At 46.4% G+C, this 27,981-nt stretch overlaps 1 protein-coding gene across 1 annotated transcript in view; it reads right to left on the bottom strand.

Annotated features, from left to right (window-relative positions):
* The window catches only part of sema6bb (sema domain, transmembrane domain (TM), and cytoplasmic domain, (semaphorin) 6Bb), a 454,736-nt gene that overhangs the window by 272,029 nt on the left and 154,726 nt on the right, over nucleotides 1-27,981 (bottom strand). The window contains exon 4 of the mRNA XM_070860875.1: nucleotides 5,157-5,217. Coding sequence (XP_070716976.1) covers nucleotides 5,157-5,217 — 61 coding nt within the window. The remainder of the gene's footprint in view (nucleotides 1-5,156; nucleotides 5,218-27,981) is intronic.

The raw sequence follows: 27,981 nt of genomic DNA, 5'->3' as shown, positions 1-27,981 counted from the left end.
GTCCGGGGGGGGGGGAGCGGAGTGGGAGCTGGGGGGGTTTAGCACCAGCTGGAGCCAGAGCAGGAGCTGGACCAGGGAGGTGCAGCCTGATCCTCGCAACCCCAGTGAGGCCATTCGGCCAGGGCTAGGGGCTGCGTGCTTTGGGCCCCTCCCACAATTTCAGGCGCCTGGAGCTACTGCACAGGCGTGCCCACTGTAGCGAGCCTGTGCAGAGGTCCCGGCACTGATTTCAGCGCAGCGACCTGGCTCTGCCCCTCACAGCTCGTGCTGCGCTGCGCCGAGCTGCAAAGGACCTGCAGGGTGCCGGAGAATGTGCAGGTATTTTTTTGGCGCACTTAAGGGCGCGAAAAATGGGCGTCCAGGTCGGCGCTGCCCGAAACTTGGGCCCTATGATACAAACAAGCCCGGTACTTGATTCTATCCATTGCTATAATACATTGGTGGAATAATTAATAGAAGCATGGATGTTTGCAGCGCAGAAGGAGGCTATTTGTTTCTCCATGTCTTTGCTCCAGCTACTCATTCAGTCAGAAGCACTATAAAAATATTACTCACATATGTAGCCTATTTCTTATTGTAAGCAATAGACATCAAACGATACAAAAGTCAAAGGTCACAATGTCCATTTCACAAACTCGACATGGCTTTACTCTGGCTGTCGTCAGAGATGCAGCTGACAGGGATATGTTGCCTGTGAAAAATTGATGCATTGAAACAATTTTTGTCCTTTCAATGTGTACTCCATGCTGAGGGTGTGAGAAATAAAGGTACAAAGCAAATCAGGGAGCTGCCAAGCCAAGCAGAGATATTCCATTTACTCAGCATGAGCCAGATTGGAAGAACATGCAACTCTCCAAACCTAACTCCCCAGGGTTTCATCCATCTATAATATTATTTCTTCAAATTTTTGCTATTTTGACAGCTGATGCCAGTGGATGGGATCTGTTTAATGGAGATGTTTTTTCAGCACCAGGAATTGATTCTGACTTTATTTAAATCAGTGCTGATGGGCTTTCCTTAATGAGGACAGTATGCAAATCACACACTGATTTTCACCAGAGTGTGCCAATTACAATTTCAATTGCATTTGGAATGAGCTTATTGACTCAATATTCATTTGTGAAAAATACACAGGATGGTTCACGTGACCAGTGCACAGTCCAGTGTGATACTGAGCTGCACAAACTAAGAAGTTCCCAGGGTTAATTCCTGTTTTATGTAGAGTTAGTTGATCTTAGGGGAGCAATGTAGGGGCTATAATTGGCCTCCCTTCCTCTGCGTTAGGGAGGGGGAAAATGAGCCATGATTTATTACTAAGCAGTTCCCAAAAATGACTTTCATTTGGTGCAACTTTGCATATTCCACTTAGCTTCTTCGTAGCTACATGCTTCCAGCTTCTCTCTCTGAGTTCTGAGCTCGTCAAGTTGAGGATGTTAATGCTGGGGAAATCAAAATTGTCCACTTCATGCACAACAACTTACGTTTATATAGCGGCGTTAACGTAGTAAAACATCCCAAGGCGCTTCACAGGAGTAGACCAAAAATCCCAGTATTAGCATGAAGGAGTCCCAGGTGACAGAGTACTGGTAACTTCAGAGTAAATCTCCTACTACTCTGCCCCAACAATGTGTTTCTCCCCCTTTCTACATAAGTATATGTTGTATTTTTAATTTCTCACAGCAGCCATGAGTAGGGATGGCAATTTAATGCTGAGGTAAGAGGTCATTTTATGCTATGGAGTCATGCCCTCCATGAGTAGTGTTCAGACCACCTAAATTCATTTTAGTCACGAACCTTCATTCATTGCTTGGTCAACCTACTCAAGCTCACCATCCACGTATGCTCACTCATGGCAAACTTGACTGAGTTCTTCAGTGAAGAAACAGAGAGGGTTGACAAAAGTAGTGCACTTGATGTTGTGTATATGAACTTTCAAAAGGTTTTTTATATAAGTGCCACATAACAGTCGTTAGCAAAATCAATGCCCTTGGGATCAAAGGGACAGTGGCAGCATGGATACAAAATTGGCTAAGAGACAGAAAGTAAAGGGGAGTGGTGAACAGTTATTTTTCAGACTCCTAGGGGTTGGTATTGAGACCACTGCTCTTTTTAATATATATTAATTACCTGGACTTGGGTATAGAAGGTAAAATTTCAATGTTTGCACATGTCGCAAAACTTGGAAATGTAGTAAACAGTGAAATGAGCAGACACATGGCAGACAAAGTTTAATGCAGAGGAATATAAAGTGATGCATTTTTGAAGGAAGAATGAGGAGAGGCAATATAAACAAAATGGTACAATTTTAAAAGGGGGCAGGAACAGAGACCTATTTATATATACACAGTTTTGAAGGTGGCTGGATAAGTTGATAAGGCTGTTAAAAAGCATGCAGGATCCTGGGCTTTATAAATAGAGGCATAGGCCCCAAGTTTCCACACGCTACAAAACAGGCGCCCCTCCGAGCTGGGCGCCCGTTTTTCGCGCCGAAAAGGGCGCCTGAAAAAAACTGCGCGATTCTGGAGTGCCCTGCAGCTCCATGGCAGCTTGGCACGGAGCCTACAATCGCACCGATTTTGTAAGTGGGAGGGGGCGGGTACCATTTAAATTAGTTTTTTTCGTGCTGGCAACGCTGCGCGTGTGCGTTGGAGCGTTCGCGCACGCGCAGTGTGAAGGAAACATTGGCACTCGGCCATTTTTGTAGTTCTTTGTAACTGTTTAATTTTTGAACATTTTTTAATAAAAGCACATTGCCCTTCCATGATTAGCACTGAGGCTTCTTGCAGCAGTGAGAAGGCTGCAGGAAGCCTCAGAAGTTGAGGCAGCCGTTTCCCGACGGCCTCGACCGGGGGGCCTCCTCCTCCCTGCCTCCCCCCCGCTGCGGTCGGTCGGGCCCTCATTCCATCCTCCCCCCCCCCCTTGCCGTCGGGAACGGCTGCCTCTCCTCCCTGCCTCTCCCCCGCTGCGGTCGGCCGGGCCCTCCCTCCCTCCCGTTCACGGGAACGACGCCACACCGCTGAGCTGACTGAACCTGCCTGAAGCACTTTCACACAGGTAGGAAGATGGTTTATTTAATCTTTTCTTTGCTTATAAATGTTTATTCAGGTTGCATTTATTTGTATAATATTTGAAGAAGTATAAATAAGGATTTATTGTAGAATTTAATGACTTCCCTTCCCCCCCCTCCCCTCCCCTCCCCCCCCACCTCGTTCTGGACGCCTAATTTGTAACCTGCGCCTGATTTTTTAATGTGTAGACAAGGTTTTTTCAGTTCTACAAAAATCTTCACTTGCTCCATTTTAAGTTAGTTTGGAGTACGTTTTCACTGTGAAAACTTTCAAATCAGGCGTCAGTGGCCGGACATGCCCCCTTTTGAAGAAAAAATTCTGTTCCAAAGTGAAACTGTTCTAATTGACTAGAACTGCAGAAAAAAAAATGTGGAGAATTGCGATTTCTAAGATAGTCCGTTCTCCACCAGTTGCTCCTAAAAATCAGGAGCAAATCATGTGGAAACTTGGGGCCAATTGGGTTAGAAATTTGCCGACTTTGCAACCGGGTTTTTGGCGATATTTCACCATATTTGTCGAGAAACTGGTCAGTAGGACCTTCGGGCACTTTATTGCGGAGGCATTTTCCACGTACCGCTGGGGAGAGGAGCACCGCCGTGCAAGACCCAAAATAGCGTTTTCACCCAAAATTTGCCTCTCTCTGCACCCGGATTCTGCACCCAGAATACCGACAGGGAAAAACCTGCATTGCAGCCCTGCCAGCAGCGGTAAACATGAAGACCTGCAAAAAAAGTAAGTTAAAGTTTTTATTTTTAAATTCTTTTTCAGTGATTTAGTAGGGAAGGGTTTTGTGAAGGTTTTGTGATTTTTCTTTTTTGTTTCTTCCAATGTTTGGGGGATGTTTTTCCCCCTCCCAAGGCCTCTCTCGTCGTGCTATCGGCCTCGGACTAAAGTTTCTGAAATTTGCGGTTTGCGCCATGAACCCTCGTGCAACGGCAATTTTTACCATTGCGCAAATTAATGGCTGACTATCCGGCTTATTAATGGTAGCGAAGCGAAAACGATAATTTTGGCGAAAAAATACAATTTCCGCTGATAACCGAATTTCTAGCCCGTAGAGTACAAAAGCAACAAAATGATGCTAAATCTTTATAAATCGCTGGTTAGGCCTCAGCTGGATAATTGTGTCCAATTCTGAACACCACACTTTAATGGGAAGGCCATGGAGAGAGTGCAGAGGAGGTGTACCAGAATGGTATCAGGAATTTCAGTCATGTGGAGAGATTGGAGAAGCTGGGATTGTTGTCAATAGAGCAGAGAAGGCTATATGGAGATCTAATAGGGGTGTTGAAAATTATGAAGGGTTTTGATAGAGTAGATAGGAAGAAAGTATTCCCACTGACAGGAGAGTTGATAACCAAATGACACAGTTTTAAGATAATTAGCCAAAGAACCAAGGGGGAGATGAGGATACTTTGTTTTACACAGCGAGTTGTTATGATCTGGAATGCACGGCCTGAAAGGATGGTGGAAGCAAATTCAATAGTAACATTCAGAAAGGAATTGGATATATACTGGAAAAGGAAAAAAATGCAGGGCTATGGGGAAAGAGCAGGGGTTTTGAGACTAAGTTGATAGCTCTGTCAAAGAGCCGGCACAGGCATGATGGGCTGAATTGCCTCCTTCTAAGGTTCTATGAAGTATTGTCAGTTGGGCAATGGATGGAACCATACACCAGCATGAGTCATCACTTGATGAGAAGACTGAGCAAAAACAGTTTGTCCCGTTAAAACCCTGTCACTTGTTAGCCAATCATGGAAGAACATAGTCATGGAGGGTTTGTGGCCTTGATATTCTCATCAGAATCCTTGGTGGCAAAGGGAGGAAAACTGCAGAAAGTGGAGATGTGTGGAAAAAAAACCTTGAAACAATGCTATCTGTAATCTAATAGCACCAACAAAGAGGAGGGATAACTTTAATTCATGCACAATAACCATTTCAACACTTAGTTAATGACCACAAAAGATGACAAAAAGAACCATTCCTACAGATTATCATGCTCCATATTAGTAAAGGTTTTTGTGCTTTTTGGAGCTGATATTTTATCCAGCATCAGAGAGCTGTTCATTATGTTGATTGTGTACTTACCTTATTATAAAGCATCTCGTCTGCAGCTGGTGCATCTAAATCCACACTGTATAGGTGATCCCTGTGAACGAAACAAGAGCCTCATTAATTTGTGGAGGAACTAATACAATATTTACATCTGATTACTAACGCTGCATTAGAGAGACTCTGAAAGCATTTTAATATGCAGTGCTCAATAGCCCTGAAGTGATGGTTAACATGTCCTCATTTGATGGCTAACATTTCCTTTCGTATCATTATTGCTGAAGAGGAGTTGATGGGATTCTGGGCTAGGGGGGTAAGCTTGAGAAAGAAAGACTTGCATTTATATAGTGCCTTTCACGACCACCGGACGTCTCAAAGCATTTTACACCCAATGAAGTATTTTTGGAGTGTAGCCACTGTTGTAATGTGGGAAATGCAGCAGCCAATTTGCACACAGCAAGCTCCCGCAAACAGCAATGTGCTAATGATCAGATAATCCATTTTTGTTATGTTGATTGAGGGATAAATATTGGCCAGGACACCAGGGATAACTCCCCTGCTCTTCTTCGAAATAGTGCCATGGGATTTTTTATGTCCATCTGAGAGCGCAAATGGGGCTTCGGTTTGACGTCTCATCCAAAAGGTGGCACCTCCGACAGTGCAGCACTCCCTCAGCACTGGCACTGGAGTGTCAGCCGAGATATTTTTGTGCTCAAGTTCCTGGAGTGGGACTTGAACCCATAACTTTCTGACTCAAAGGCGAGTGTGCTACAAACTCATAGTCATAAGACGCTGCACGGTTGGAATAACGAGATGATACAAATTGTCCTTTACTGCACCCCCTCCCCTTCCCCCGACATGTTTTCTCCACTACTCAAATGAAGGTGCTGGTTCTTGCTAGAGTGCAGCTCCATGAATGCTGGAAGCCCTCTGGTTTCTCACTAAGGTGGCCACAGTGAGTGAAGCAGGGTGAAGAGGGCATCACAGTATTCAGACCCACACACTTTCCCAAAAAATAAGTGGAAGATGATCAAAAGGAAGAAACAAGAACAGAAAATATTCAGCAAACCAGACAGCAACTGTGGAGAGAGAAACAGTTAACATTTCAGGACTGAGACCCTCGTTCACTGTTTCTCCACGGATGCTGAGTGTTTCCAGCATTTTCTGTTTTTGTTTCGGATTCCGGCATCCGTAGTATTTTGCGATTATCAGAAGGAAGAACCCTGGTTGATTTTGACGTGTCCTGAATCCAAAAGCATTGGGGATAATCATAGGCCCCCAATTGCTGTCCAACTGAGATCAGTCAACTAAGCACAGACTCGGGATTGAACATGGTCTTTTCCTGGGCTGGTAGGTTCAGTTGCACACTGGGTAAAGGATCTAGTCATTGAGTCACTGGGAGAGACTGCAGCCTCGATATTTATGGGGAGGTGGGAGAGGGAGCGGAGGCCTGTGTTTGTTTGCAATCGGGAGGGAGGGGGGACCGGGAACCATCGAGGGGGGGAGGGGTCAGCTGATTGTGGTCGACGATTTGCTTGGGTGGGGGGGGCCAGAGGGAAGCACTCTTGCTTCTCCTAGCCCACAAGCAGTGCTCTTTAAAGCACTTACCTGCTGGATTCAGCAGCCCCCACCTCCCTTTACCTGCTGGGTTCGCAGAGCTCTGGAAAATCGGCTGGCCAGTGTTAAATTTAAATGGCTGCCAAAATATGAAGAACGGAGCCTCATTTACATATTATAATCACAGACCCGCCTGTTCAGAGCAGGTTACTTGGACGCCCCAAACCCACCGCGGTTAAAACAGAAGCAGGCGCATTTTTGTCGGGTTGGGGTCAATTCTTCAATTTAATTCCCCCCACCCCCCGCTGACCCTCTTCCGCTCGTAATGAGGTTGGTAAAATTCCCCCCTGCATTTTTGGAGATATTCCACAATAAAGCCTGTGGCCGCCTGAAAGCAGCAGCCACGGGGCGGCACGGAATAAGAACATAAGAAATAGGAGCGGGAGTAGGCCATACGGCCCCTCGAGCCTGCGCCACCATTTAATACAATCATGGCTGATTCAATCATGGACTCAGGTCCACTTCCCTGCCCTGTCCCCATAATCCCCTATTCCCTTATTGTTTAAGAAACTGTCTATCTCTGTCTTAAATTTATTCAATGTCCCAGCTTCCACAGCTCTCTGAGGCAGCAAATTCCACAGATCCACAACCCTCTGAGAGAAGAAATTTCTCATCTCTGTTTTAAATGGGCGGCCCTTTATTCTACGATTATGCCCTCTAGTTCTAGTCTCCCCCATCAGTGTAAACATTCTCTCTACCTCCACCTTGTCAAGCCCCCTCATAATCTTATACATTTCGATCAGATCAACTCTCATTCTTCTGAATTCCAATGAGTAGAGGCCCAACCTACTTAACCTTTCCTCATAAGTTAACCCCTTCATCTCTGGAATCAACCTAGTGAACCTTCTCTGAACTGTCTCCAAAGCAAGTATATCCTTTCATAAATATGGAAACCAAAACTACACGCAGTATTCCAGGTGTGGCCTCACCAATACGCTGTACAACTGTAGCAAGACTTCCCTACTTTTATACTCCATTCCCTTTGCAATAAAGGCCAAGATTCCATTGGTCTTCCTGTACCTGCATACTAACCTTTTGTGTTTCATGCACAAGTACCCCCAGGTCCCGCTGTACTGCGGCACTTTGCAATCTTTCTCCATTTAGATAATAACTTGCTCTTTGATTTTTTTTCTGCCAAAGTGCATGACCTCACACTTTCCAACATTGTACTCCATCTGCCAAATTTTTGCCCACTCACTTAGCCTGTCTACGTCCTTTTGCAGATTTTGTGTGTCCTCCTCACACATTGCTTTTTCTCTCATCTTTGTATCGTCAGCAATTTGGCTACGTTACACTCAATCCCTTCCTCCAAGTCGTTAATATAGATTGTAAATAGTTGGGGTCCCAGCACTCATCCCTGTGGCACCCCACTGCTTACTGAGAGCCAACCCGAGAATGAACCATTTATCCCGACTCTCTGTTCTCTGTTCGTTAGCCAATCCTCTATCCATGCTAATATATTACCCCCAACCCTGTGAACTTTTATCTTGTGCAGTAAACTTTTATGTGGCACCTTGTCAAATGCCTTCTGGAAGTCCAAATACACCACATCCACTGGCTCCCTTTTATCCACCCTGTTCGTTACATCCTCAAAGAATTCTAGTAAATTTATTAAATATGACTTCCCCTTCATAAATCCATGCTGACTCTGCCTGACCAAATTTTGCTTTTCCAAAAGTCCTGCTACTGCTTCTTTAATAATGGACTCCAACATCTTCCCAACCACAGACGTTAGGATAACTGATCTATAGTTTCCTGCTTTTTGTCTGCCTCCTTTTTTAAATAGGGGCGTTACATTTGCAGTTTTCCAATCTGCTGGGACCTCTCGAGAATCCAGGGAATTTTGGTAAATTACAACCAATGCATCCACAATCCCGGCCGCTACTACTTTTAACACCCTAGGATGCAAACCATCAGATCCAGGGGATTTATCTGCCTAGTCCCATTATCTTACTGAGTACCACCTCCTTAGTGATTGTGTTGTGTTAAGTTCCTCCCCCGCCCCCCCCCCCCCTCTAGCCCCTTGACTATCCACTGTTGGGATATTGTTAGTGTCCTCTACCGTAAAGACTGATACAAAATATTTGTTCAGAGTTTCTGCCATCTCCATGTTCCCCATTATTAATTCCCCGGTCTCGTCCTCTAAGGGACCAACATTTACTTTAGCCACTCTTTTCCTTTTTAAATACCTGTAGAAACTCTTGCTATCTGTTTTTATATTTCATGATAGTTTACTTTCATAGTCTATCTTCCCTTTCTTAATCATTTTTTTAGTTATTCTTTGTTGGCTTTTAAACATTTCCCAATCTTCAGTCCTCCCATTAGTTTTGGCCACATTGTATGCCCTTGTTTTTAATTGGATACCGTCCTTTATTTCTTTAGTTAGCCATGGATGGCTATCTTTTCTCTTACGCCCTTTCCTCCTCACTGGAATATATTTTTCTTAAGAGTTGTGAAATATCTCCTTAAATGTACACCACTGTTCATCAACTGACCTACACATTAATCTATTTTCCCAGTCCACTTTAGCCAACTCTGCCCTCATACTTTCATAGTCTCCTTTATTTAAGCTTAGTACGCTGGTTAGAGATCCAACTTTCTCACCCTCCATCTGAATTTGAAATTCAATCATGCTATGATCACTCATTCCAAGGGGATCCTTTATTGGAGATTGTTTATTAATCCTGTCTCATTACACAGGACCAGATCTAAGATAGCCTGCCCCCTGGTTGGTTCCGTTACATACTGCTCAATGAACCCCTCCCTTATGCACTCTATGAACTCTTCCTCAAGACTACCCTGACCAATTTGATTTGTCCAATCAATATGGAGGTTAAAATCACCCATGATTATTGCTGTTCCCTTTTTACAAGCACTCACTATTTCCTGGTTTATGCTCCGACCAACTGAGTTGCTACTGTTAGGGGGCCTATAGATTATGCCCACCAGTGACTTTTTCCCTTTATTATTCCTTATTTCCACCCAAACTGTTTCAACATCCTGATCACTTGAGCCAATATTGTTGCAGCCGTCAGTCCCCCCGACAACCTTTGCTGTTGGTGCACTCTCTGTATCATGGAGGCCCAGCCACCCTTAAAGGGGAGGGCGCACTGCCACAGCTGCCATGTTATTTTTTTTGTCGGTGACTGCCAGGTCGGCCCGACATTTATGTCCACGGATCGGCCGGGCCGCCAACAGGCATCCTGGCACCCCCTCTTGGGTGCCAGGCCGCTGGCCCGGCCTAAACCCTCCCTGGTGGCCCAGTGGACCTTTGCAGAGCTCGCAGCGGCTCTCCGCTTTAACTGAAGGGGAGAGACATTGTGATGCATCAGCTTGACGCTCATGACTGGTTGGGGCAAGGACAATTCCGCCCCTCTGCCGCCACAACATCCGCCCCGAGTCCAAAAAAAGTCAAAGTGCCAAATAGCGATGGTATTTCCACTGCATGGGTTGCGGCGGAGAAAAACTTTAAAAACGGAGCGCGCGCTCCGTTTCGGGCAGAGGTCAATTTCTACTCCATAATCTACACATAAAAGATTTGAGGGTCGAAATCGCACCCACCGGAAACACGGCGCACTTACTGCCATGGTGGATGTGGTGGCCTCTTGCATGAAATTCCGCTCTTTGGCTCTTTTTTTCCCGAGCGGCCCGGAAGTCGGTCATAATGGGGATGGAAGTGCGGCGGAGAGCGGAAGTTCGTACACTAGAGGAGCCGAAGTTGGGGGCGGGCGGCGTGTCCGCCATGGCGCATAACCACGTCTCTCCCCTTCACTTAAAGCGGAGTGCTGCCGCGATCTCTGCGATTCTTTTAGTGAGGTCCACTGGGCCACCAGGGAGGGTTTCGGCCGAACCCGGGGACATAATTTTCGGCCCGACCTGGCAGTCGGCCGACAAAAAAAAGTAAGATGCCGGCCCCGGCAGTGCGCCCTCCCCTTTAATGGTGGCCGCACCGCCATTTTGAACATGGTGCAAGCACAGTGCACCGACAGAAAAACCTGTTGGAGGCACCGAGCGGCGACAGCAACATTTTCTGGGCAGGACTTTGCGTTCGGTGGCGGGTGGGGGGGGGGGGGGTGGAGAACATCAGCGGTGCGCACTCTGACGATGCACTTGGGATGGATTGGCAGCAGTGGAGCGGTAGTGGGGGAGCGGCTCACCGCCGGGATACCGCAGGAGGGCAATTTTCAAAATGGTGGCCATTGCACAAAAAAATCGGCGGCCATTCCACTCCGCAGCGTGGCCACTGATTTCCAGCAGTAATAGGCCTTAAGGGAAGGGCCAATTTTGGCCCCTGGATATGAAGTTCATATTTGTAAAAGTTCGAAAACATTACTATTCCAACGATTGAAGACAAAACATTTTTCCATCATTGGATTTGATCAGTATGATTCAGGTAACTTAATTTTGAACTATTATTTTAGTTTTGGGCTGGGTGCTGTATGAGATATCGGCCTTTCATCTCTGTCACCCAGGTGAAAATTTTGCCTTGGCTGATGCAAGGTTCCTATATAAAATGAGCTTCATCAGTATCAGTCCAGTTCCGAGTGGATGTGGGCGTAAAGCACAAAATATCACCAAGCCTCCTTATAGTATCCTGTCCAACTCCTCCAGGTCAAGTACAGGTGTAGCACAGTTAGATGCAAAATAACGCAAAGTAACTTCTGTAGCGTTCCATCAAAAGCTCCCTGGTTAGATATATGATTAGATGCATAAGAAAGTTCCAACAATGCAATTCAGCTCCCATCTGAGACATTGGGGCCGATATTGCCCATTGCACGCACCCCATTTCTCGTGTTTTTACCGGTGCGATGGATGCGGTGGTCTCTTGAGCGAAATTCCGCACTTTGGCTTTTTTTTTTCGGCGGACAGGAAGTCGGTCATAATGGGGGCGGTAGTGCGGTGGGTGAGCAAACTAGAGGAGCGGAAGTTGGGGAGGGGCTCGGAGCGGCGCCACTGTCAGTCATCAGCGTAGTGCTGATGACGCCATCACGATGCCGCGTCACCATGGCTCTCCCCTTCACTTAAAGGGGAGAGCCTTCGCGATTGTTTCAGTTCGGTCCACTGGACCACCAGGGAGGGTTTCAGTCGAGAGGGGGTACCAGGCTGCCTGTGGGGGGCCTGGCCAAACCCGGGGGCATAATGCCAACATGGCAGTCGGTCGGCAAAAAATAAACATGGCAGCAGCAGCAGTAGGTCGTTCCCTTTAATGGGAGCCGCACCGCCATTTTACAAGTACTGCACAGCCGGATAAAAGCATCTCTTGGCACCGCTCAGTGGGAGGAAGATTTTTTTGGCAGAAGTTTGCGCGGGGCGGGGGGGGGGAACATTGGCGGTGCGCAATGTTATGACGGATTGGCAGCAGCGGAGCGATGGGGGTGGCGGGGGCGTCACTTCCGGGATACTGTACGAGCGGAATTTTAAACATGGCGGCCATTACACGAAAAATCGGCGACCATTCCACTCCGCAGTGTGGCCGCCGATTTCTGGTGGTAACAGGCCTTAAGGAAAGGGGCAATTTCGGCCCCACTATCTACACCAGCCAGGTTGTGGCTGTTTCTGAATGCCATTGCCCTTTGGTGTTGATTTGAAGTCTTGGAGTATAAGCCCATGACTATTAGGAACCAATGGATACTGCCCAAAATAAGTATCCTCCAATTGCACTTGTTCGGTGGGGGATATCCCAAAATTGCATCCAGATTTTGAAGCGCAACAGGAAAAAAGCCATTTTTCTGGTCTTTTAATTGCAATTTTTAGAAAATTTAAAAAAAATGTTTTCTCACCGAGACCTTCTGTCTCTGTGGCTCTCATATTGGATTGCTCAGCCACCAAAGAACTCACTTTGGGTGTGGAAGCAAATCTTCCTCGATTCCGGCGGATGGCCTATGATGACTTCTCTGTATTATGTGTTTCTTTGCATGCATTTCGATGGAAAAGCATGTCATATTAAAAATTGAAAAGGTAGCCCAACTTCTAAGTGCTGCGCCTAATGATAATGAACGATAGTTAAATGAGCTAAAATGTTACATTTTTAAGGCTTAAAGAAGAAATATACTGGTGTGAGTTCGGCGTTTCCTTGAGCCCCGATTATTTCTGCTAATTTATATGTTTATATGTTTCTATACCTCCTATGGCCATTTTGAGTTTGGGCTCATTCTAACGAGATCGGGAGGATTCTTTGTCATTTTTCGATAGCGGCAAAATGGGCGCAGCTTTGGGTACAACCTCTGAGTTTGCCCATGGACGGAACTCCAGGCCACCTTCCAAAATGGAGCTACCAGAATGCTCAGAGCTGGAATGGTTGACTGGTCTAATTGCAGCCGTCAGATCCTGAAAGCCCTGACATATAGCAGCCTGAGTCCCAGAGTCTGAAAGTCAGTGCGCAGGGTCCTGGCTGATTTCTGGAGCTGCCGTCTGTGCTCCAGCAGAGGAAGCGGCACTGACTGGTCCCTCGCCACTTCTTAAATGGGTGGTTGTTCCATATGAAGCTGACCAACACCCTATTGATGGCTGCATCAATGAGAAAGCTTCTCTGATGTCGCCACTAATGAAGGATGTAGGCTCTTAAGAGTCAAAATACCAGTTCATTGTCATTGTTGGAGATGGGCCACAGATTCTGCGTGCCGCTGCAATGTTCCTCCTCCCTTTTAAGTGAGTACCCACGAGTTTTGGTTCCCGCCACTCTGAAGCTATACATAGCCTTCTCCTCGGCCCTTGCTAGGTGGCTCAACCTCGCCCACTCCCCTTCCTCTGCGTAGGGTGTACAAGGAAGCAAAGACAGAATGGCTGGTGTGTTACCTTGTCTTCCCTCATCAGCTCATTGAGTTTCTTGTGGTACTGGGATGAGAAGCTTGGCATTTAGTGCCAGTGCCACTTGCCTCCACATGGCAGGCGACACCATTTTTGAGGCTTCCTCCCATGGAGGCCCAACAGTCTTTCTCTCTCTCCTTTGCTAAATCTCCTTAAGGAGGACTTGAAAGTTGGCTTCACTGAAACTGTGCTTTCTTCTTCAGTTCCTCTTTGCAATGCCCAGGTCTCTTTCTCTAGCAGCTCATCTTCCAGTTGAAGATTTTCTTGAAAAATGGTACACAGTCACACCTGAGCCATCCAGTACAGCTACCTGACAGTCTGCTCAGTGAGCCAAGCATTTTCCTATTTATCTGTTGCTCCCCAACCTTGCTGCTGCAATCTGCAACCAAACTTGCCTTTTGAAAGGCTGCACTCTAATTTCCAAGCACCCCAGCACAATACTCCTGTTTTACACCACATTTGCACTGGAGAACTGACCAAGGATATTTAAATGAGCTAACCGAACAAGTTTTGGCCGATTCAGCTGTGTGGAGTATCAGCAAGTGTAACTCCAGACTTTGGCTCAAATCCAGCGCAACTTGCCGTGTGGAATTCTCATCCCCTATACATGTTAACTGATCAAGTTACATTTGGCTGAGTTTTTAATTCAAAACCTGCCAAAAATCAATCTACATCCTTCAGTTAATTCAGCGCAAAATGTTCCCCAGAAATAACTTCCAGTGGTCACTTACATAGATTGCTGACCCACAAAATTGACATATAAAAGTGGTATGCTGACGCCAAGTTGGCAGCATGCTCACCTTGGAGTCAGAGGTTTGTGGGTTCAAGCCTCATATCAGGACTTGAGCATCTAATCTAGACTGACACTTCAATACAACACTGCACTGTCGGAGGTGCCATCATTTGGACAGGACATTAAACCAAAGTCCTGCCTGCCCTCTCAGGTGGACGTAAAAGATCCCATGGCATTATTAAAATAAAAGCAGGGGAAATAGCCCCAGTGATCTTGATCAGTAAACATGTATAGGGGATGAGAATTCCACATGTATCCCTCAATAACTGCCTCCACGCTCCTAACCCACCCATTGATTGATGGGAAAATTCTGGCCTGAGTGTCTTCATGACACATCACAGTCAAGACCGAGCTTGGTGCTCACTTGATTAACTGTCCCTGACAGCGCTACAGTGAAGATCAAACTGGTATCAAACCTGTGACCTCCCATGCAGGAATTAGTTAACCAGGAAGAATACATTTATTAACAGTGCAGCTCCAGGCAGAATCATCATCACCATAGGCAGTCCCTCGGAATCGAGAAAGACTTGCTTCCACTCTTAACATGAGTTCTTAGGTGGCTGAACAGTCCAATATGAGAACCACAGTCTCTGTCACAGGTGGGACAGATAGTCGTTGAGGGAAGCGGTGGGTGGGACTGGTTTGCTGCACGCTCTTTCCGCTGCCTGCGCTTGATTTCTGCATGCTCTCGGTGGCGAGACTAGAGGTGCTCAGCGCCCTCCCTGATGCACTTCCTCCACTTAGGGTGGTCTTTGGCCAGGGACTCCCAGGTGTCAGTGGGGATGTTGCACTTTATCAGGAAGGCTTTGAGGGTGTCCTTGTAACGTTTCCGCTGCCCACCTTTGGCTCGTTTGCTGTGAAGGAGTTCCGAGTAGAGCGCTTGCTTTGGGAGTTTCGTGTCTGGCATGCGAACTATGTGGCCTGTCCAGCAGAGCTGATCAAGTATGATCAGTGCTTCAATGCTGGAGATGTTGGCCTTACCAACGGTTCCATCACAGACCTAATCCACATCCGGACCGGGGTCAAGCAGGGCTGCGCCATCGCCCCAACCCTCTTCTCAATCTTCCTCGCTGCCATGCTCCACCTCACAGTCGACAAGTTCCCCGCTGGAATGGAACTAAACTACAGAACCAGTGGGAACCTGTTCAACCTTCGTCGTCTCCAGGCCAGGTCCAAGACCACCCCAACCTCTGTCGTCGAGCTACAGTACGCGGACGACTCCTGCGTCTGTGCACACACAGAGACTGAACTCCAGGACATAGTCGATGTATTTACTGAGGTGTACGAAAGCACGGGCCTTACACTAAACATCAGTCAGGCAAAGGTCCTCCACCAGCCTGTCCTCGCCGCACAGCCTTGCCCTCCCCAGGCAGACTAACACTTCAAGGGCTGGGTTTTTGGCTTGTTGCTGCCTCTGTTTTTGCCCTGGAGGGGCGGCAATGGTGGCGGTAAGCATTTCCGGGCAGGTGACCAGCTTCCAGCTCCCCACCAGGACTTTCGGTGCCGGTTTCCACAGGGTGCAGAGCATTACCGCCCAGAAGAGGTGAAGCCGGTATACAGTGCCCCTGGTGATGACATCGGCTTGATTTTTGGCTGCCACCTAATCCATAGCGCTCCGCAACGCACCCTACTGGGAGCGGGAAATCCAAGCTGTAGCGGCCGCAGTGAGGTAAGTGATGTTGACCTCAGGTAAGTGTGATTGTCCTTTTTTTGCCATTTATGTTGTGGTGGCGTGAGTTATTTACTGGAATGATTTTGCTGGGGGTTTTTTGCAGTTTTTTGCCCCTTCCAGGCCTCTCTCAGAGTGCTTCGAGGCCAGCTGTTTAGCTCGGGATTTTTGCTCGCTCAGCTGGCCTAGCACCCTCAGAGAGGTGTGCAATGCCTCCCTTAGTGCTCTGCCCCACACTCGGGGCCCAGCTGATGACTTTTGCTGACTGAGGTGCAAACTGTTCCCGGGCGCACACTTTACCGTCCCGCCGCCATTACCGCCCCGAAATGAGCAGAACCGAAAATCCAGCCCTAATTGTCTTCAAACTCCAGAGGACCAGGCCCTGTGACGTCAGTCTGGGATTTGTGACTTCACTTTGATTCGAGTATGACTAATAACCTTTTTGTGTTCCAGTCAAAGAAAGTACAAAGACTTTGTTATGAAACTGGAGATTTTGTGGCCTGCCTTGGGCTGGAATGGGTTAGATTTTTGCTGAGTTCACATCAGTTACTCACCATTAAAAAGGGACCTTCCTTGTCCATTGTGTTGGCAGGACTGCGTCCGAGTCCCTGCTGGAGTTAATGATTTCGGGCTTTCGCTATGAACTTTCTGCATGATTGCACAAGTAGAATAGTGTCACCCTGAAAGCGCTATTGTATAATTTTCTTCATGCGGTTGCATCAAAAGGAAAGTGTAAATTGACTTGCAGATTTCAGGCTGATCACTATCTCATGAACAGCAATAGAAATGTCCTCAGAAATTCAAAGGTCATAATCTGGCCTTTAATTCAATTCACATAAAGTCTCGGCAAAAAACAATTGAAGCTTGCAAGCAATAAATAAATAGAATTAAGTATTTACTTCTAGTTTGAGAGTGGGTGACAAAACAAGTATTTGTCAGACAGGAGATAAATGCATCCCATTTAACGAGTATGCTGTTTTATTGAATGGTTATTGCAAAGCAAACAGTATTGCTTTGACAAGCCCTACCTTGGCACACTTTGCAATGCTTTGGTACTAATGTGGCATTTTACAGATGCCGCTTCATACCAGGGTTGTCACCTGTCCAGTTTTGGATCTCACGGTCCAGTGTTTGAGAAGAGTTTCTGGAATTTTTTAAATGTAAACTGGACACCACTCACATGGAGGAATCAGTCTGAAGGTGCAAATTTGCATCATGAACAAAGCAAACATCAGAACTCAAACCAGGATTCCGCACCCTGCAGCAATCCGAATTCACTCAAGATTCTCGACGTGGGGCAGGCTTCCTGCAGACGCTGTGCGTAAATTAATTTGGGACAATTTCCTGTGGTCGTTATTTCTAATGAAATCATAGACGTGTTCCTTTTCCCCCTATATTTGTTCACCCAGTCTGCCCCCCTCGGATGGAGACAAAAGATCCCTTGGCACTATTTCCAAGAAGATCAGGGGAGTTATCCCCTGTGTCCTGGCCAATATTTATCCCTCAACTAACATCATAAAAAAACCAGATTATCTGGTCATTATCACATTGCTGCTTGTGGGAGCTTGCTGTGTGCAACTTGGCTGCTCCATTTCCTACATTACAATAGTGACTACACTTCAAAAAGTATTTCAATGGCAGTGTAGTGCTTTGGGACGACCTGAAATTGTGAAAGGCACTATATAAATGCAAGTCAGTCTTTCTTTCTGTACAAGCCTCACTAGAGGAATAGCGATTCCCTTATTTTTATCAAGGACATTAAAGAGGTGGGATGCGGAAAACAGGAGGTATGGAATGGAAGCAACTTGCTTCCTCAGAAGAAGGGAGCATAAATCCTGAGTCAACCCTGGCTGCCCCAGGATTGCCAGAGACCTAAAGGCTTTGCAGCAGGATGTGTATCTTCCCTTGTCAGAGAATTGGAGCCACTGGGAAATGTATGGCTACAAACTTACTACGCTTTGCCTGAAATTGTTCCACCCTTCGACTGGGCTGCTCAGCACTAAGAGAATACACTTACATCAGGCATTTCTTACCAGGCATGGAAACTAGTCATGTGATAGGGTTAAAGACAAAGTTGAAAAATTTGCAGAAGAGTGAGATAAGAAAAACAGGCAAGAGTTTGGTACAGAAAATGGGGAAAACACAGAGCTAAATTAAAAAAATAACAGCAGCTAGAACCCACGGGCCTATTTCCAACCTGGAGGCAGCACCTTCACCGGACAATCCCCTCCAGCACAGATCTGCCGCAAATCATGAAGTCGGCACATTTAAATATCTTCCAGTGTTGGCTGAGATGCCACTCCTGCGTAAACCGTGGGTACTGTGCTGGGAGGAATGGAAATTGCAGGCTCAGCTTTTAAGAAGCCGAAAATAGCTGAAGGTTGCAGTAGTAGGCTGGCAGAGCAGCAGGTGAGCAGTGAACCTTTTGCCAGGCTCAGGTAACATGTCAGGTATGTGTAGTAAATGGCTCGTGCGAGATTTTGTGGCACTTTTAAACCATGTCATCAAGATGAGGAGCTGGCAGAGGCACCCAAGGGAGTGCGGCAACAGAAGGAGGCAGAGAGAAAAAATCACAACATTTTAATCTTCAGACACTCCTGGATGAAATGCAACAGACAGAAAGACTGTTGGGTGCCAATGGCGAACTGTATCTTGTGTGCCTTGTGGAGGAAGATGGCACTGACACTGAATGACAACTCTCTCAACTCGACAACTGCACACCACTGCTGGAGAAGGTTCAATGACTTGATCAGAGGAGGCAAGAAAACACACTGGCCACTGCCCGTTTTCTTTCAGGGCACTAACTCACTGTTTAGCTTCAAAAATTATTAGCTACACGTCGCCCTTCACAGTGCACTGTGGCCAAGGGGCTCACTGAGTCTAGATTTGACAATGTACATGTCATCATCTCCCCATATAACAAGTACTCGCATGCAGCACCCCCTCCTCCGCTGATCTGTCAAGGTAACAAAAGTATCCCTTTAGTGTCCCTATAGTTCTCTCTATGACTACTCTGGTAGAAGCATGCGTCTTACTGTAGTACTCTTCAGCTACTGGTCTTCCAAATCTTAGAGAGGTCATTAACCATGGTACCGAAGGGAGCGCTTGTCACCCACATGCCTTCTGGTCACCTTGAAGATTGCAGGGAGGGCAGACTTCCTGCGGATGAAGGCTTCCTGGAAGTCTGGCACTGACGTGGAGGATTCATTGTATCTGCTCACATAAAATCTGGACCACAACTAAAAATTAGCACAATTGGATTGTGTGCATCAGTGCAACGCTAGCATGCAGCTCAGCAAAGCACCAGCGGAATCGCCGCTGAGTTTGCGATCGTGGCCGTCCAAACCATGGTCCAGGATCCACATAGACTTTTCAGGTCCCTTCCTGGGGAAGATGTTTTTTGTTGTGGTGGATGCATATTCAAAATGGATAGAGTATATAATCATGTCATCCAGCACATCCACAGCTACCATTGAGAATCTCAGTGTCATGTTCCCGACACATGGTCTGCCCGGCATCATTGTTAGCGACAATGGATCGTGCTTCACCAGTCAGGAGTTTCAAGAGTTCATGAAACTCAATGGTATCAAACATGTAAGGTTAGCACTGTTCAAACCTGCATCCAATGGGCAAGCAGAATGTGCTGTCCAAATCATAAAGCAGAGTATGAAGCGAGTAACCCAAGGGTCACTGCAGACCCGCCTGTCATGCATACTACTTAGTTACAGGACAAGACCACACATGCTTACCGGGGTCTCGCCTGATGAACTAATGATGAAGAGAGGTCTTAAGACCAAGCTATCTCTTGTACCCTGACTTGAATAATCACGTTGAATATAGAAGACAAAGTCTGCAAGGGTATCACAATCGCACAGCTGTGTCACGCGATATTTCTGTATATGATCCTGTATATGTTCTGAATTATGGTCAGGGTCCCAAGTGGATTGCAGGTACTGTCATGGCCAAGGAGGGCAACAGAGTATTTATTGTCAAGCTCAAAAATGGGCAAACATGCAGGAAACATATGGATCAGACAAAGTTGCGGCGCACAGATGAACCGGAACAGTCAGAGGAAGAGACAATCGATGACCAACCAGCCTACCCCCAGTCATCAGAGGACTCAGTGGTCATCAGTGAATCGGGACTTTCAATCACTGACATGTTCAATGAAAATGGACTTTCAATCCCTGACATGGCCATTGCCACTCCCACCAGGTCAGCCATCCAGCCACCAGTCACAACAGACTCTGAACAGTCACCCAAGGCTGGAGTTGAACTGAGATGGTCAACCCGAGAGCGTAAAACACCGGACCGTCTCAATTTGTAAAAGATTGTGTTAATATCTCAGAGGGGGGTATTGTCATGTATGTACTTTTGGGATCACTAGCCACTAGATGGCGTCACTGTTGGAGGCCATTGGGATGCACGCACGTGTGTACAGCCCAAGTATAAAAGGCCAGCCATTTTGTATATTGGTCACTTTGGGCCTTAATAAAGCAGATCAAAGGTCATACCTCTTGGAGTTAAACAGTACTCAGTCTAACAGTTATTGCATACACACCAGTTTGAATCAGATTTCCATCCATGTCACAGCACAGAAATAGTGCGAATGAAAGTCACAAATGATTGAGAGCAGGGCAGAAATATTCCAGTGGTCTCTCAAGCCTCCAGGCTGCCTGTGGCAAGTCCAAGTCCACCCAGGTGCAAAGCAAAATTAAAAAAAAATGCTTTAAAATCTTTTCAGTTACTCCAGCTCTTGAAAGTTTCTGCAGACGGCATTCTTCAAAGTAAGGCCGGTCCAACTGGACGCATCGTCCCAACTTACCCCTGGGGCTGGACATTTGATGGGATACCGCCCCACCCGAGGGTTGGAACAGGGGAAGTAAAGGGTTGGCAGCCTCGAGCCCCGGCATTGGCGCCGCTCGGCAATTTCAGTGAGCCGGTACCGGTGGCGCAGAGGAGTACCGCTCGGGAGCGTTGCACCAGTGTCGACCCGCTTTCTAAATTTGTTTTGCGCTAAACCCGCAGCGCCCCCGCCAGAGAAACTGCCTGCAGAGCTGGCTCGGCAGCGAGGGAAGGAACGACTGCACGAGGTAAGTGTCAATGTTTTTTTTTCTTTTAGTGATTTAACTTTATTTGGGGTGAGTAATATATAAGGAATGTTTTTTGTGCTGATTTTTTTTTTGCAGGGAGGCCTCTCTTAGGGCGCTATGAAGCCGGCTCTTTAGCTCGCGATATTCAGTTGCTCACCCAGCCTAGCGCTCTAACATAAGTGTGGAACACTTCCCTTCGCTCTCCACGCCACTCTCCGGATGCAGCTACTAAATTTTCTGGCTGCCGACACAAACCATTTCCCACTGCTAAATTAACACCTCAAAAAACCATGAACCTAATTTCCAGCACCTGGTGCCTTGCGAGCATAACTTCTGCGATTTCTGTCCGCCAATGTCAGACCCTCTCTGTTATGTATGCAATAAAGGTACAAACTAAGTACTGGTTAACTGAACAAGGTACACCCTTGGCTCTGCTTTATTATGGCCCAGAGTGCCTGACTCACAAAATGGCTGGCCTTTTATACCAGAGCAGCACCATGTGCGTGCTGCTCAGCGGCCTCCAACAATTACACCATCTGGTGGCTACAAACAGCATGTACATACATGACACTCTCATTTACGGTATATTTAAAGTAGCTGCTTGCAGAATGGGTGAGCAGATTGCGTGGAGGTCTCCAGCCCAATCAGAAATAACGCTGCCAATACCGGGTGGAAACCCCCCGGAAACAAGTCCTGCCCTCGAATCCACCAGTGAAACTGCCGTCGTGCTTAAATAGTGCTGCAGGAATGCCATAAGAGAGTACAGGGCCAATATTTCTAGAAAGAAATACAATTGAAATGAAATTGGAAAAATGATCCTAACAAGTATGGAAGGCTACATGGAGAAAGAGAAGATTAAAGAAAATGAAGTAGAATTTGAAGGCAGAAAAAAAATCAGATCAGCCATGATCTTATTAAATGGCGGAGCAGCTTGAGGCGCCAAATGGCCTACTCCTGCTCCTAATTCTTATGTTATGTTAAGATGGAGTAAAAAGAGAGCTATTAGTAGCTCAGCTGAGGGATACAGGTTGGGAAAGGGAATGGTGGGCAGCCCAGTGAGACAGGTCTTCCACAGTGCTTCACATGGGCCTGCTGAATGGTATGGAGGGGATCCTTCAACAATACTTCATCCACTTTAGAGAATGAACACAGAGGGGCAGTTTTGCTTCCAGTAAACTGAGCCTTGCCAGCCTTACTGCTAGAAATGGACCCCAAATACTTTGAATTAGGAGGGCACCCGGATCGGAATCCTGCATTCCTGACTGCAGCCTGGCTTTGATCAATTACTGACACACAGATAATTCTTAAGTACTTAGCTCGGCAATATATGAACAATAATTACTAAACGGAATAAAAATTTTATTACCAAAGTAAAATGTCTCAAGTTAATGAAGCATTTTTATGGATTATTTTGGAAATGCAATATGACCTTTATTCCTAGTCTGATTAGACCCATACGTTCCTACTTAGTTTAAGTATTGATTTCAATTCTGTTATTTAAAAGGCCCAAGAACAGCGATGCTGTAACTTTTTATATCAATTAAGTTATCAATCAACTTGGGGCACAGTTAATGTATAAATTGCCACTAACGTACAGAACTGTCTCAAGGCATTTCACAGAGATAAAATCAGAAAAAAAGGATTGTCGAGCCAAAGGAGGAGATATTGGGGGGGGGGGGGGCGGGTGGGTGGGTGATCAAAAGCTTGGTCAAAGACCTGGGTTTTAAGGATGGTCTTAAACTAGGAGAGGAAGCTGGAGAGGCACAGTGGTTCAGAGAGGTAATTGCAGGGATGGGACCCAGGCAGCTGAAAGCATGGCTGCCAAAAGTGGGGCAAGGGGGACAGCGCACAAGGCCAGAACCTATAGAATGAAGAACGTGGGGAGGGGGCTTGGGATTGTAGGGCTGGAGAAGGTTACCTGCAGAGAGCTATGATCAGCTGACAGACCAGAGATATATTGCTTATCTGCATTGCCTTCTAGTTGGGGAAAAGCCACCTCTGCTCATGTATGCAAGGTACATGTGGAGCTGCACTCCTTCGTGTGCAAATAAGGGTAAAATGGTAATGCTAACATGGAATCACTGAGGCAGTTGATGCTTTGCTAACAGTAAAAAGGTTAAAAACAAGCCAGCCTGACTGATTTTTTTAAAAAAAGCAGTTTCTAGCTCAGGGGAACTGGGACCACTTGTCACTCATGAAATCTATCCCTAATTTAGCACTAATTCTTGAAATTTCACTTCACCCTGTTTGTCGTTCTTCTGTATTAGGTACAGAGCTGAGGCTGCCTTCGCCATGGGTTGTCTCGTGCTGCTTCCTAAATTAGGAAGTGTGTTAGTTCAGTAACTTTACACCCAGTTTTATTACACAATTTTCACTGAGGTGAAGCTGACATCGCTCCATGCTAATGCAAAATGAGCAGTGTAACTGGTCTAATACTTTGTTTCTTTCCATCTGCAATGCGGACGTGCGCTGATTTCCATATGTAGCAATCGAGAAACAAAGGAACAGCTTTGTGCTGTGGGATTACTTTAATGTCCATTCTGAAGGGAATTGAGACAGAAGTGCTTTGAAATTTTTCAAACCCCCTGCCCCCCTTTCAATTTCCTGCGCCCCTCTCTGAAGTATGCTGACCCACGCTGAGTTGAACCCCACAGGTAATCTCTGCCTTCCCCTATCTTGCGTAAGTAGCCATTTCTTTTCTGGGAAATTATATAATGTGGCACAGATTTCCATTTATACCCACCAGCTACTCCCCCACCCCCCTACCCCCACCCCCGCCCCGCGGATTTTTTTTTACCTGGCCTGGGGCAAAAAATCTGGTGGAAAATTGCTTGGGGGCATGCTGTGTGGCAACTCCTGCTGTGGTCCGTCCCGATTCCCGGTCCCTGGGCCCGGAGTTGTTCAGTATGCTCGCCTGATTCAAACGGCATACAAATGAGGGAACTCTGCGCTACAGGGTGCTGCCCTCTATTTAAATGTTGGACACAAGGGGTGTCTATTAGGCCCCGGCATTCAGCGTTCCAAGATTGGCAAAGTGAACCCACGAATTGTTTACTCTGTCAGGGCCTCTGCAAATTGCTACAGAGTGTTGCCTTGCACAGGCCAAAGCAGGAAAAAGGAAAAAAAAGACAGATTTGGATTGATATAGCGCCTTTCACGACCATCGGACGTCTCAAAGTGCTTTACAGCCAAGGAAGTACTTTTGGAGACACTGTTGTAATGCAGGAAACGTGGCAGCCAATTGCGCACAAGCAAACTCCCACAAACAGCAATGTGATAATGACCAGATAATCTGTTTTTGTTATGTTGATTGAGGGATAAATATTGGCCAGGACACCGGGGATAACTCCCCTGCTCTTCTTCAAAATAGTGCCATGCGATCTTTTACGTCCACTTGAGAGAGCAGACGAGGCCTCGGTTTAACGTCTCGTCTGAAAGATGACACCTCAGCACTGCAGCGTCAGCCTAGATTTTTTTGTGCTTCAGTCCCTGGAGTGGGACTTGAACCCACAATCTACTGACTCAGAGGCGAGAGTGCTACCCACTGAGCCACAGCTGACACCATACAATTTAAAAGAAAAATCATTTCAACGTTGCAGGCAGCATGGAGGCTGCTTGTATCCCTACACTACGACAGGCCTCCGAGGCACTGACTCAGCAAAATCTGCACAGCCCGTCCGCGGCTAAATGTAATGGTCCCGAGGCAGGAAGGTCCCCTGGGGTCGGGGCGCATTTCTGCGGCAGTCCCACCCCACCCCAAGATGCATCTCAATCAAAGGAGGGTGAAGCTTCTGCCCTGAGAGTTTGTTGAACTGTGGAAGCATTGCAGCAAATCCAATCCAGCCCTCGCTCGATGATATCACACAAGCTACTTTCCAGCATGGTCCACTGGACTGCTTTTATGCCCAGGAGCCTTCATTAACTTTGTACCCCTTCCTAGCCCCGAGGTTTTGAGCTGAATTGTAGCATCCCTACCACTGACCACACTCTGTTGGCTAGAAAGGTTCGATGAATTTTTCTTAATTGATTCTTGGGATGTGGGCGTCGCTGGCAAGACCAGGATTTATTGCTCATCCCTGTGAAGGTGATGTGCGCTGCCTTCTTAATGTTGTTCGGTAGGGAATTCCAGAATTTTGATCTGGTGCCAATGAAGGAACGGCAACACATGTCCAAGTCAGAATGATGTGTAACTTGGATGAGAATTTGGATGAGATGTTGATCCCATGTACCTATTGCCATTGTCCTTCTAGGTGGTGGCGATTGCGGGTTTGAGAGCTTCTACCGAAGAAGCCTTGGCAAGTTGCTGAAGTACATCCTGCACACAGAACACTCTGCAGTCACAAAGGTGGAGGTGAATGTTTAAGATAGATGCAACTCACAAAGAAACTGCAATTTCAGTTGAAATAGAAAATATTGCACTAATACAGTTCGAGGCAACACTACTGAGTAGATTATTCTGCTTCTAACCTGACACGGCAATGCTTGACGCTGATAAAAGTGCTGGTAAATAGGAAAGTGATACATTCCCAGCACTAACATCCCTCTGCTTGACAATCACAAAATTCACTGGGAAAGAAATATAAAAATCAATAATTGAAATGATCTCTGATCTGTGCTTCCTTGGAGAACCAGTAATCTGATTGCGCTGCTAAAACAAGAGGACAGAGGGCAAAAGCAGAGCGCTGCATTGAATCACACTGGAATGATGAGGAGGCAATAAATGCAGGTTGCAACTTCAAATGAAGACAGTGTAGATATGGAACTGGTTAGGAGAGATTTGAAAACAATTGCTGGAGTAATGGGGGTTGAAGAGCGATTTTGTAATTTTCCAAACCTGTATTTTGCTTCCTAGAGTGGTGCAAAGTGGTTCAAATTCCTGGGACATTGGAACCGGTTCTGGGGGAGGTGGGACTAGTACAAACCGGACGGTCTGCACCTGGGCAGGACCGGAACCGATGTCCTAGGGGGACTGTTTGCAAGTGTTATTGGGGAGGGTTTAAACTAATATGGCAGGGGGGTGGGAATCTATGCAGGGAGACAGAGGAAAGTAAAATGGGGGCAGAAGCAAAAGGTAGAAAGAAGATAAGGAAAAGTGGAGGGCAAAGAAATCAAAGGCAAAAATCAAAAAGGGCCACAGTACAACATAATTCTAAAAGGACAAAGAGTGTTAAAAAACAAGCCTGAAGGCTCTGTGTCTCAATGTGAGGAGCATTCGTAATAAGGTGGATGAATTAACTGCACAGACAGCTGTTAATGGATATAATGTAATTGGGATTACGGAGACATGCGTCCAGGGTGACCAAGGCTGGGAACTCAATATCCAGGGGTATTCAATATTCAGGAAGGATAGACAGAAAGGAAAAGGAGGTAGGGTAGCGTTGCTGGTTAAAGAGGAGATTAACGTAATAGTAAGGAAGGACATTTGCTTGGATGATGTGGAATCTGTATAGGTAGAGCTGCGGAACACCAAAGGGCAGAAAACGCAAGTGGGAATTGTGTACAGACCACCAAACAATAGTAGTGAGGTTGGGGATGGCATCAAACAGGAAATTAGGGATGATTGAAATAAAGGTACATCAGTTATCATGGGTGACTTTAATCTACAAATAGATTGGGCGAACCAAACTGGTAGCAATACAGTGGAGGAGGATTTCCTGGAGTGTATAAGGGATGGTTTTCTAGACCAATATGTCAGGAAATTGTGTTAGGGAAATTGATGGGATTGAAGGCCAATAAATCCCCAGGGCCTGATAGTTTGCATCCCAGAGTACTTAAGGAAGTGGCCCTAGAAATAGTGGACACATTGGTGGTCATTTTCCAACATTCTATAGACTCTGGATCAGTTCCTATGGATTGGCGGGTAGCTAATGTAACCCCACATTTTAAAAAAGGAGGGAGAGAGAAAACTGGGAATTATAGACCGGTTAGCCTGACATCGGTGGTGGGGAAAATGTTGGAATCAATTATTAAAGATGTAATAGCAGCGCATTTGGAAAGCAGTGACAGGAGCAGTCCAAGTCAGCATGGATTTATGAAGGGGAAATCATGCTTGACAAATCTTCTAGAATGTTTGAGGATGTAACTAGTAGAGTGTATAAGGGAGAACCAGTGGATGTGGTGTATTTGGACTTTCAAAAGGCTTTTGACAAGGTCCCACACAAGAGATTAGTGTGCAAAATTAAAGCACATGGTATTGGGGGTAATGTATTGACGTGGATAGAGAACTGGTTGGCAGACAGGAAGCAAAGAGTAGGAATAAACGGGTCCTTTTCAGAATGGCAGGCAGTGACTAGTGGGGTACCGCAAGGTTCAGTGCTGGGACCCCAGCTATTTACAATATACATTAATGATTTAGACAAAGGAATTGAATGTAATATCTCCAAGTTTGCAGATGACACTAAGCTGGGTGGCAGTGTGAGCTGTGAGGAGAATTCTAAGAGGCTGCAGGGTGACTTGGACAGATTAGGTGAGTGGGCAAATACATGGCAGATGCAGTATAATGTAGATAAATGTGAGGTTATCCACTTTGGTGGCAAAAAGAGGAAGGCAGAATATTATCTGAATGGTAACAGATAAGGAAAAAGGGAGGTGCAACGAGACCTGGGTGTCATGGTACATCTTTCATTGAAAGTTGGCATGCAGGTACAGCAGGTGGTAAAGAAGGCAAATGGCATGTTGGCCTTCATAGCGAGAGGAATTGAGTATAGGAGCAGGGAGGTCTTACTGCAGTTGTACAGGGCCTTGGTGAGGCCACACCTTGTGTACAGTTTTGGTCTCCTAATCTGAGGAAGGACATTCTTGTTACTGAGGGTGTGCAGCGAAGGTTCACCAGACTGATTCCCAGGATGGCAGGACTGACATATGAAGAAAGACTGGATCGAC

The sequence above is a fragment of the Pristiophorus japonicus genome, chromosome 18, assembly GCF_044704955.1.
Source record: "Pristiophorus japonicus isolate sPriJap1 chromosome 18, sPriJap1.hap1, whole genome shotgun sequence".
NCBI lineage: Eukaryota > Metazoa > Chordata > Chondrichthyes > Pristiophoridae > Pristiophorus > Pristiophorus japonicus.
This window is presented reverse-complemented; position numbering and strand designations above follow the sequence as displayed.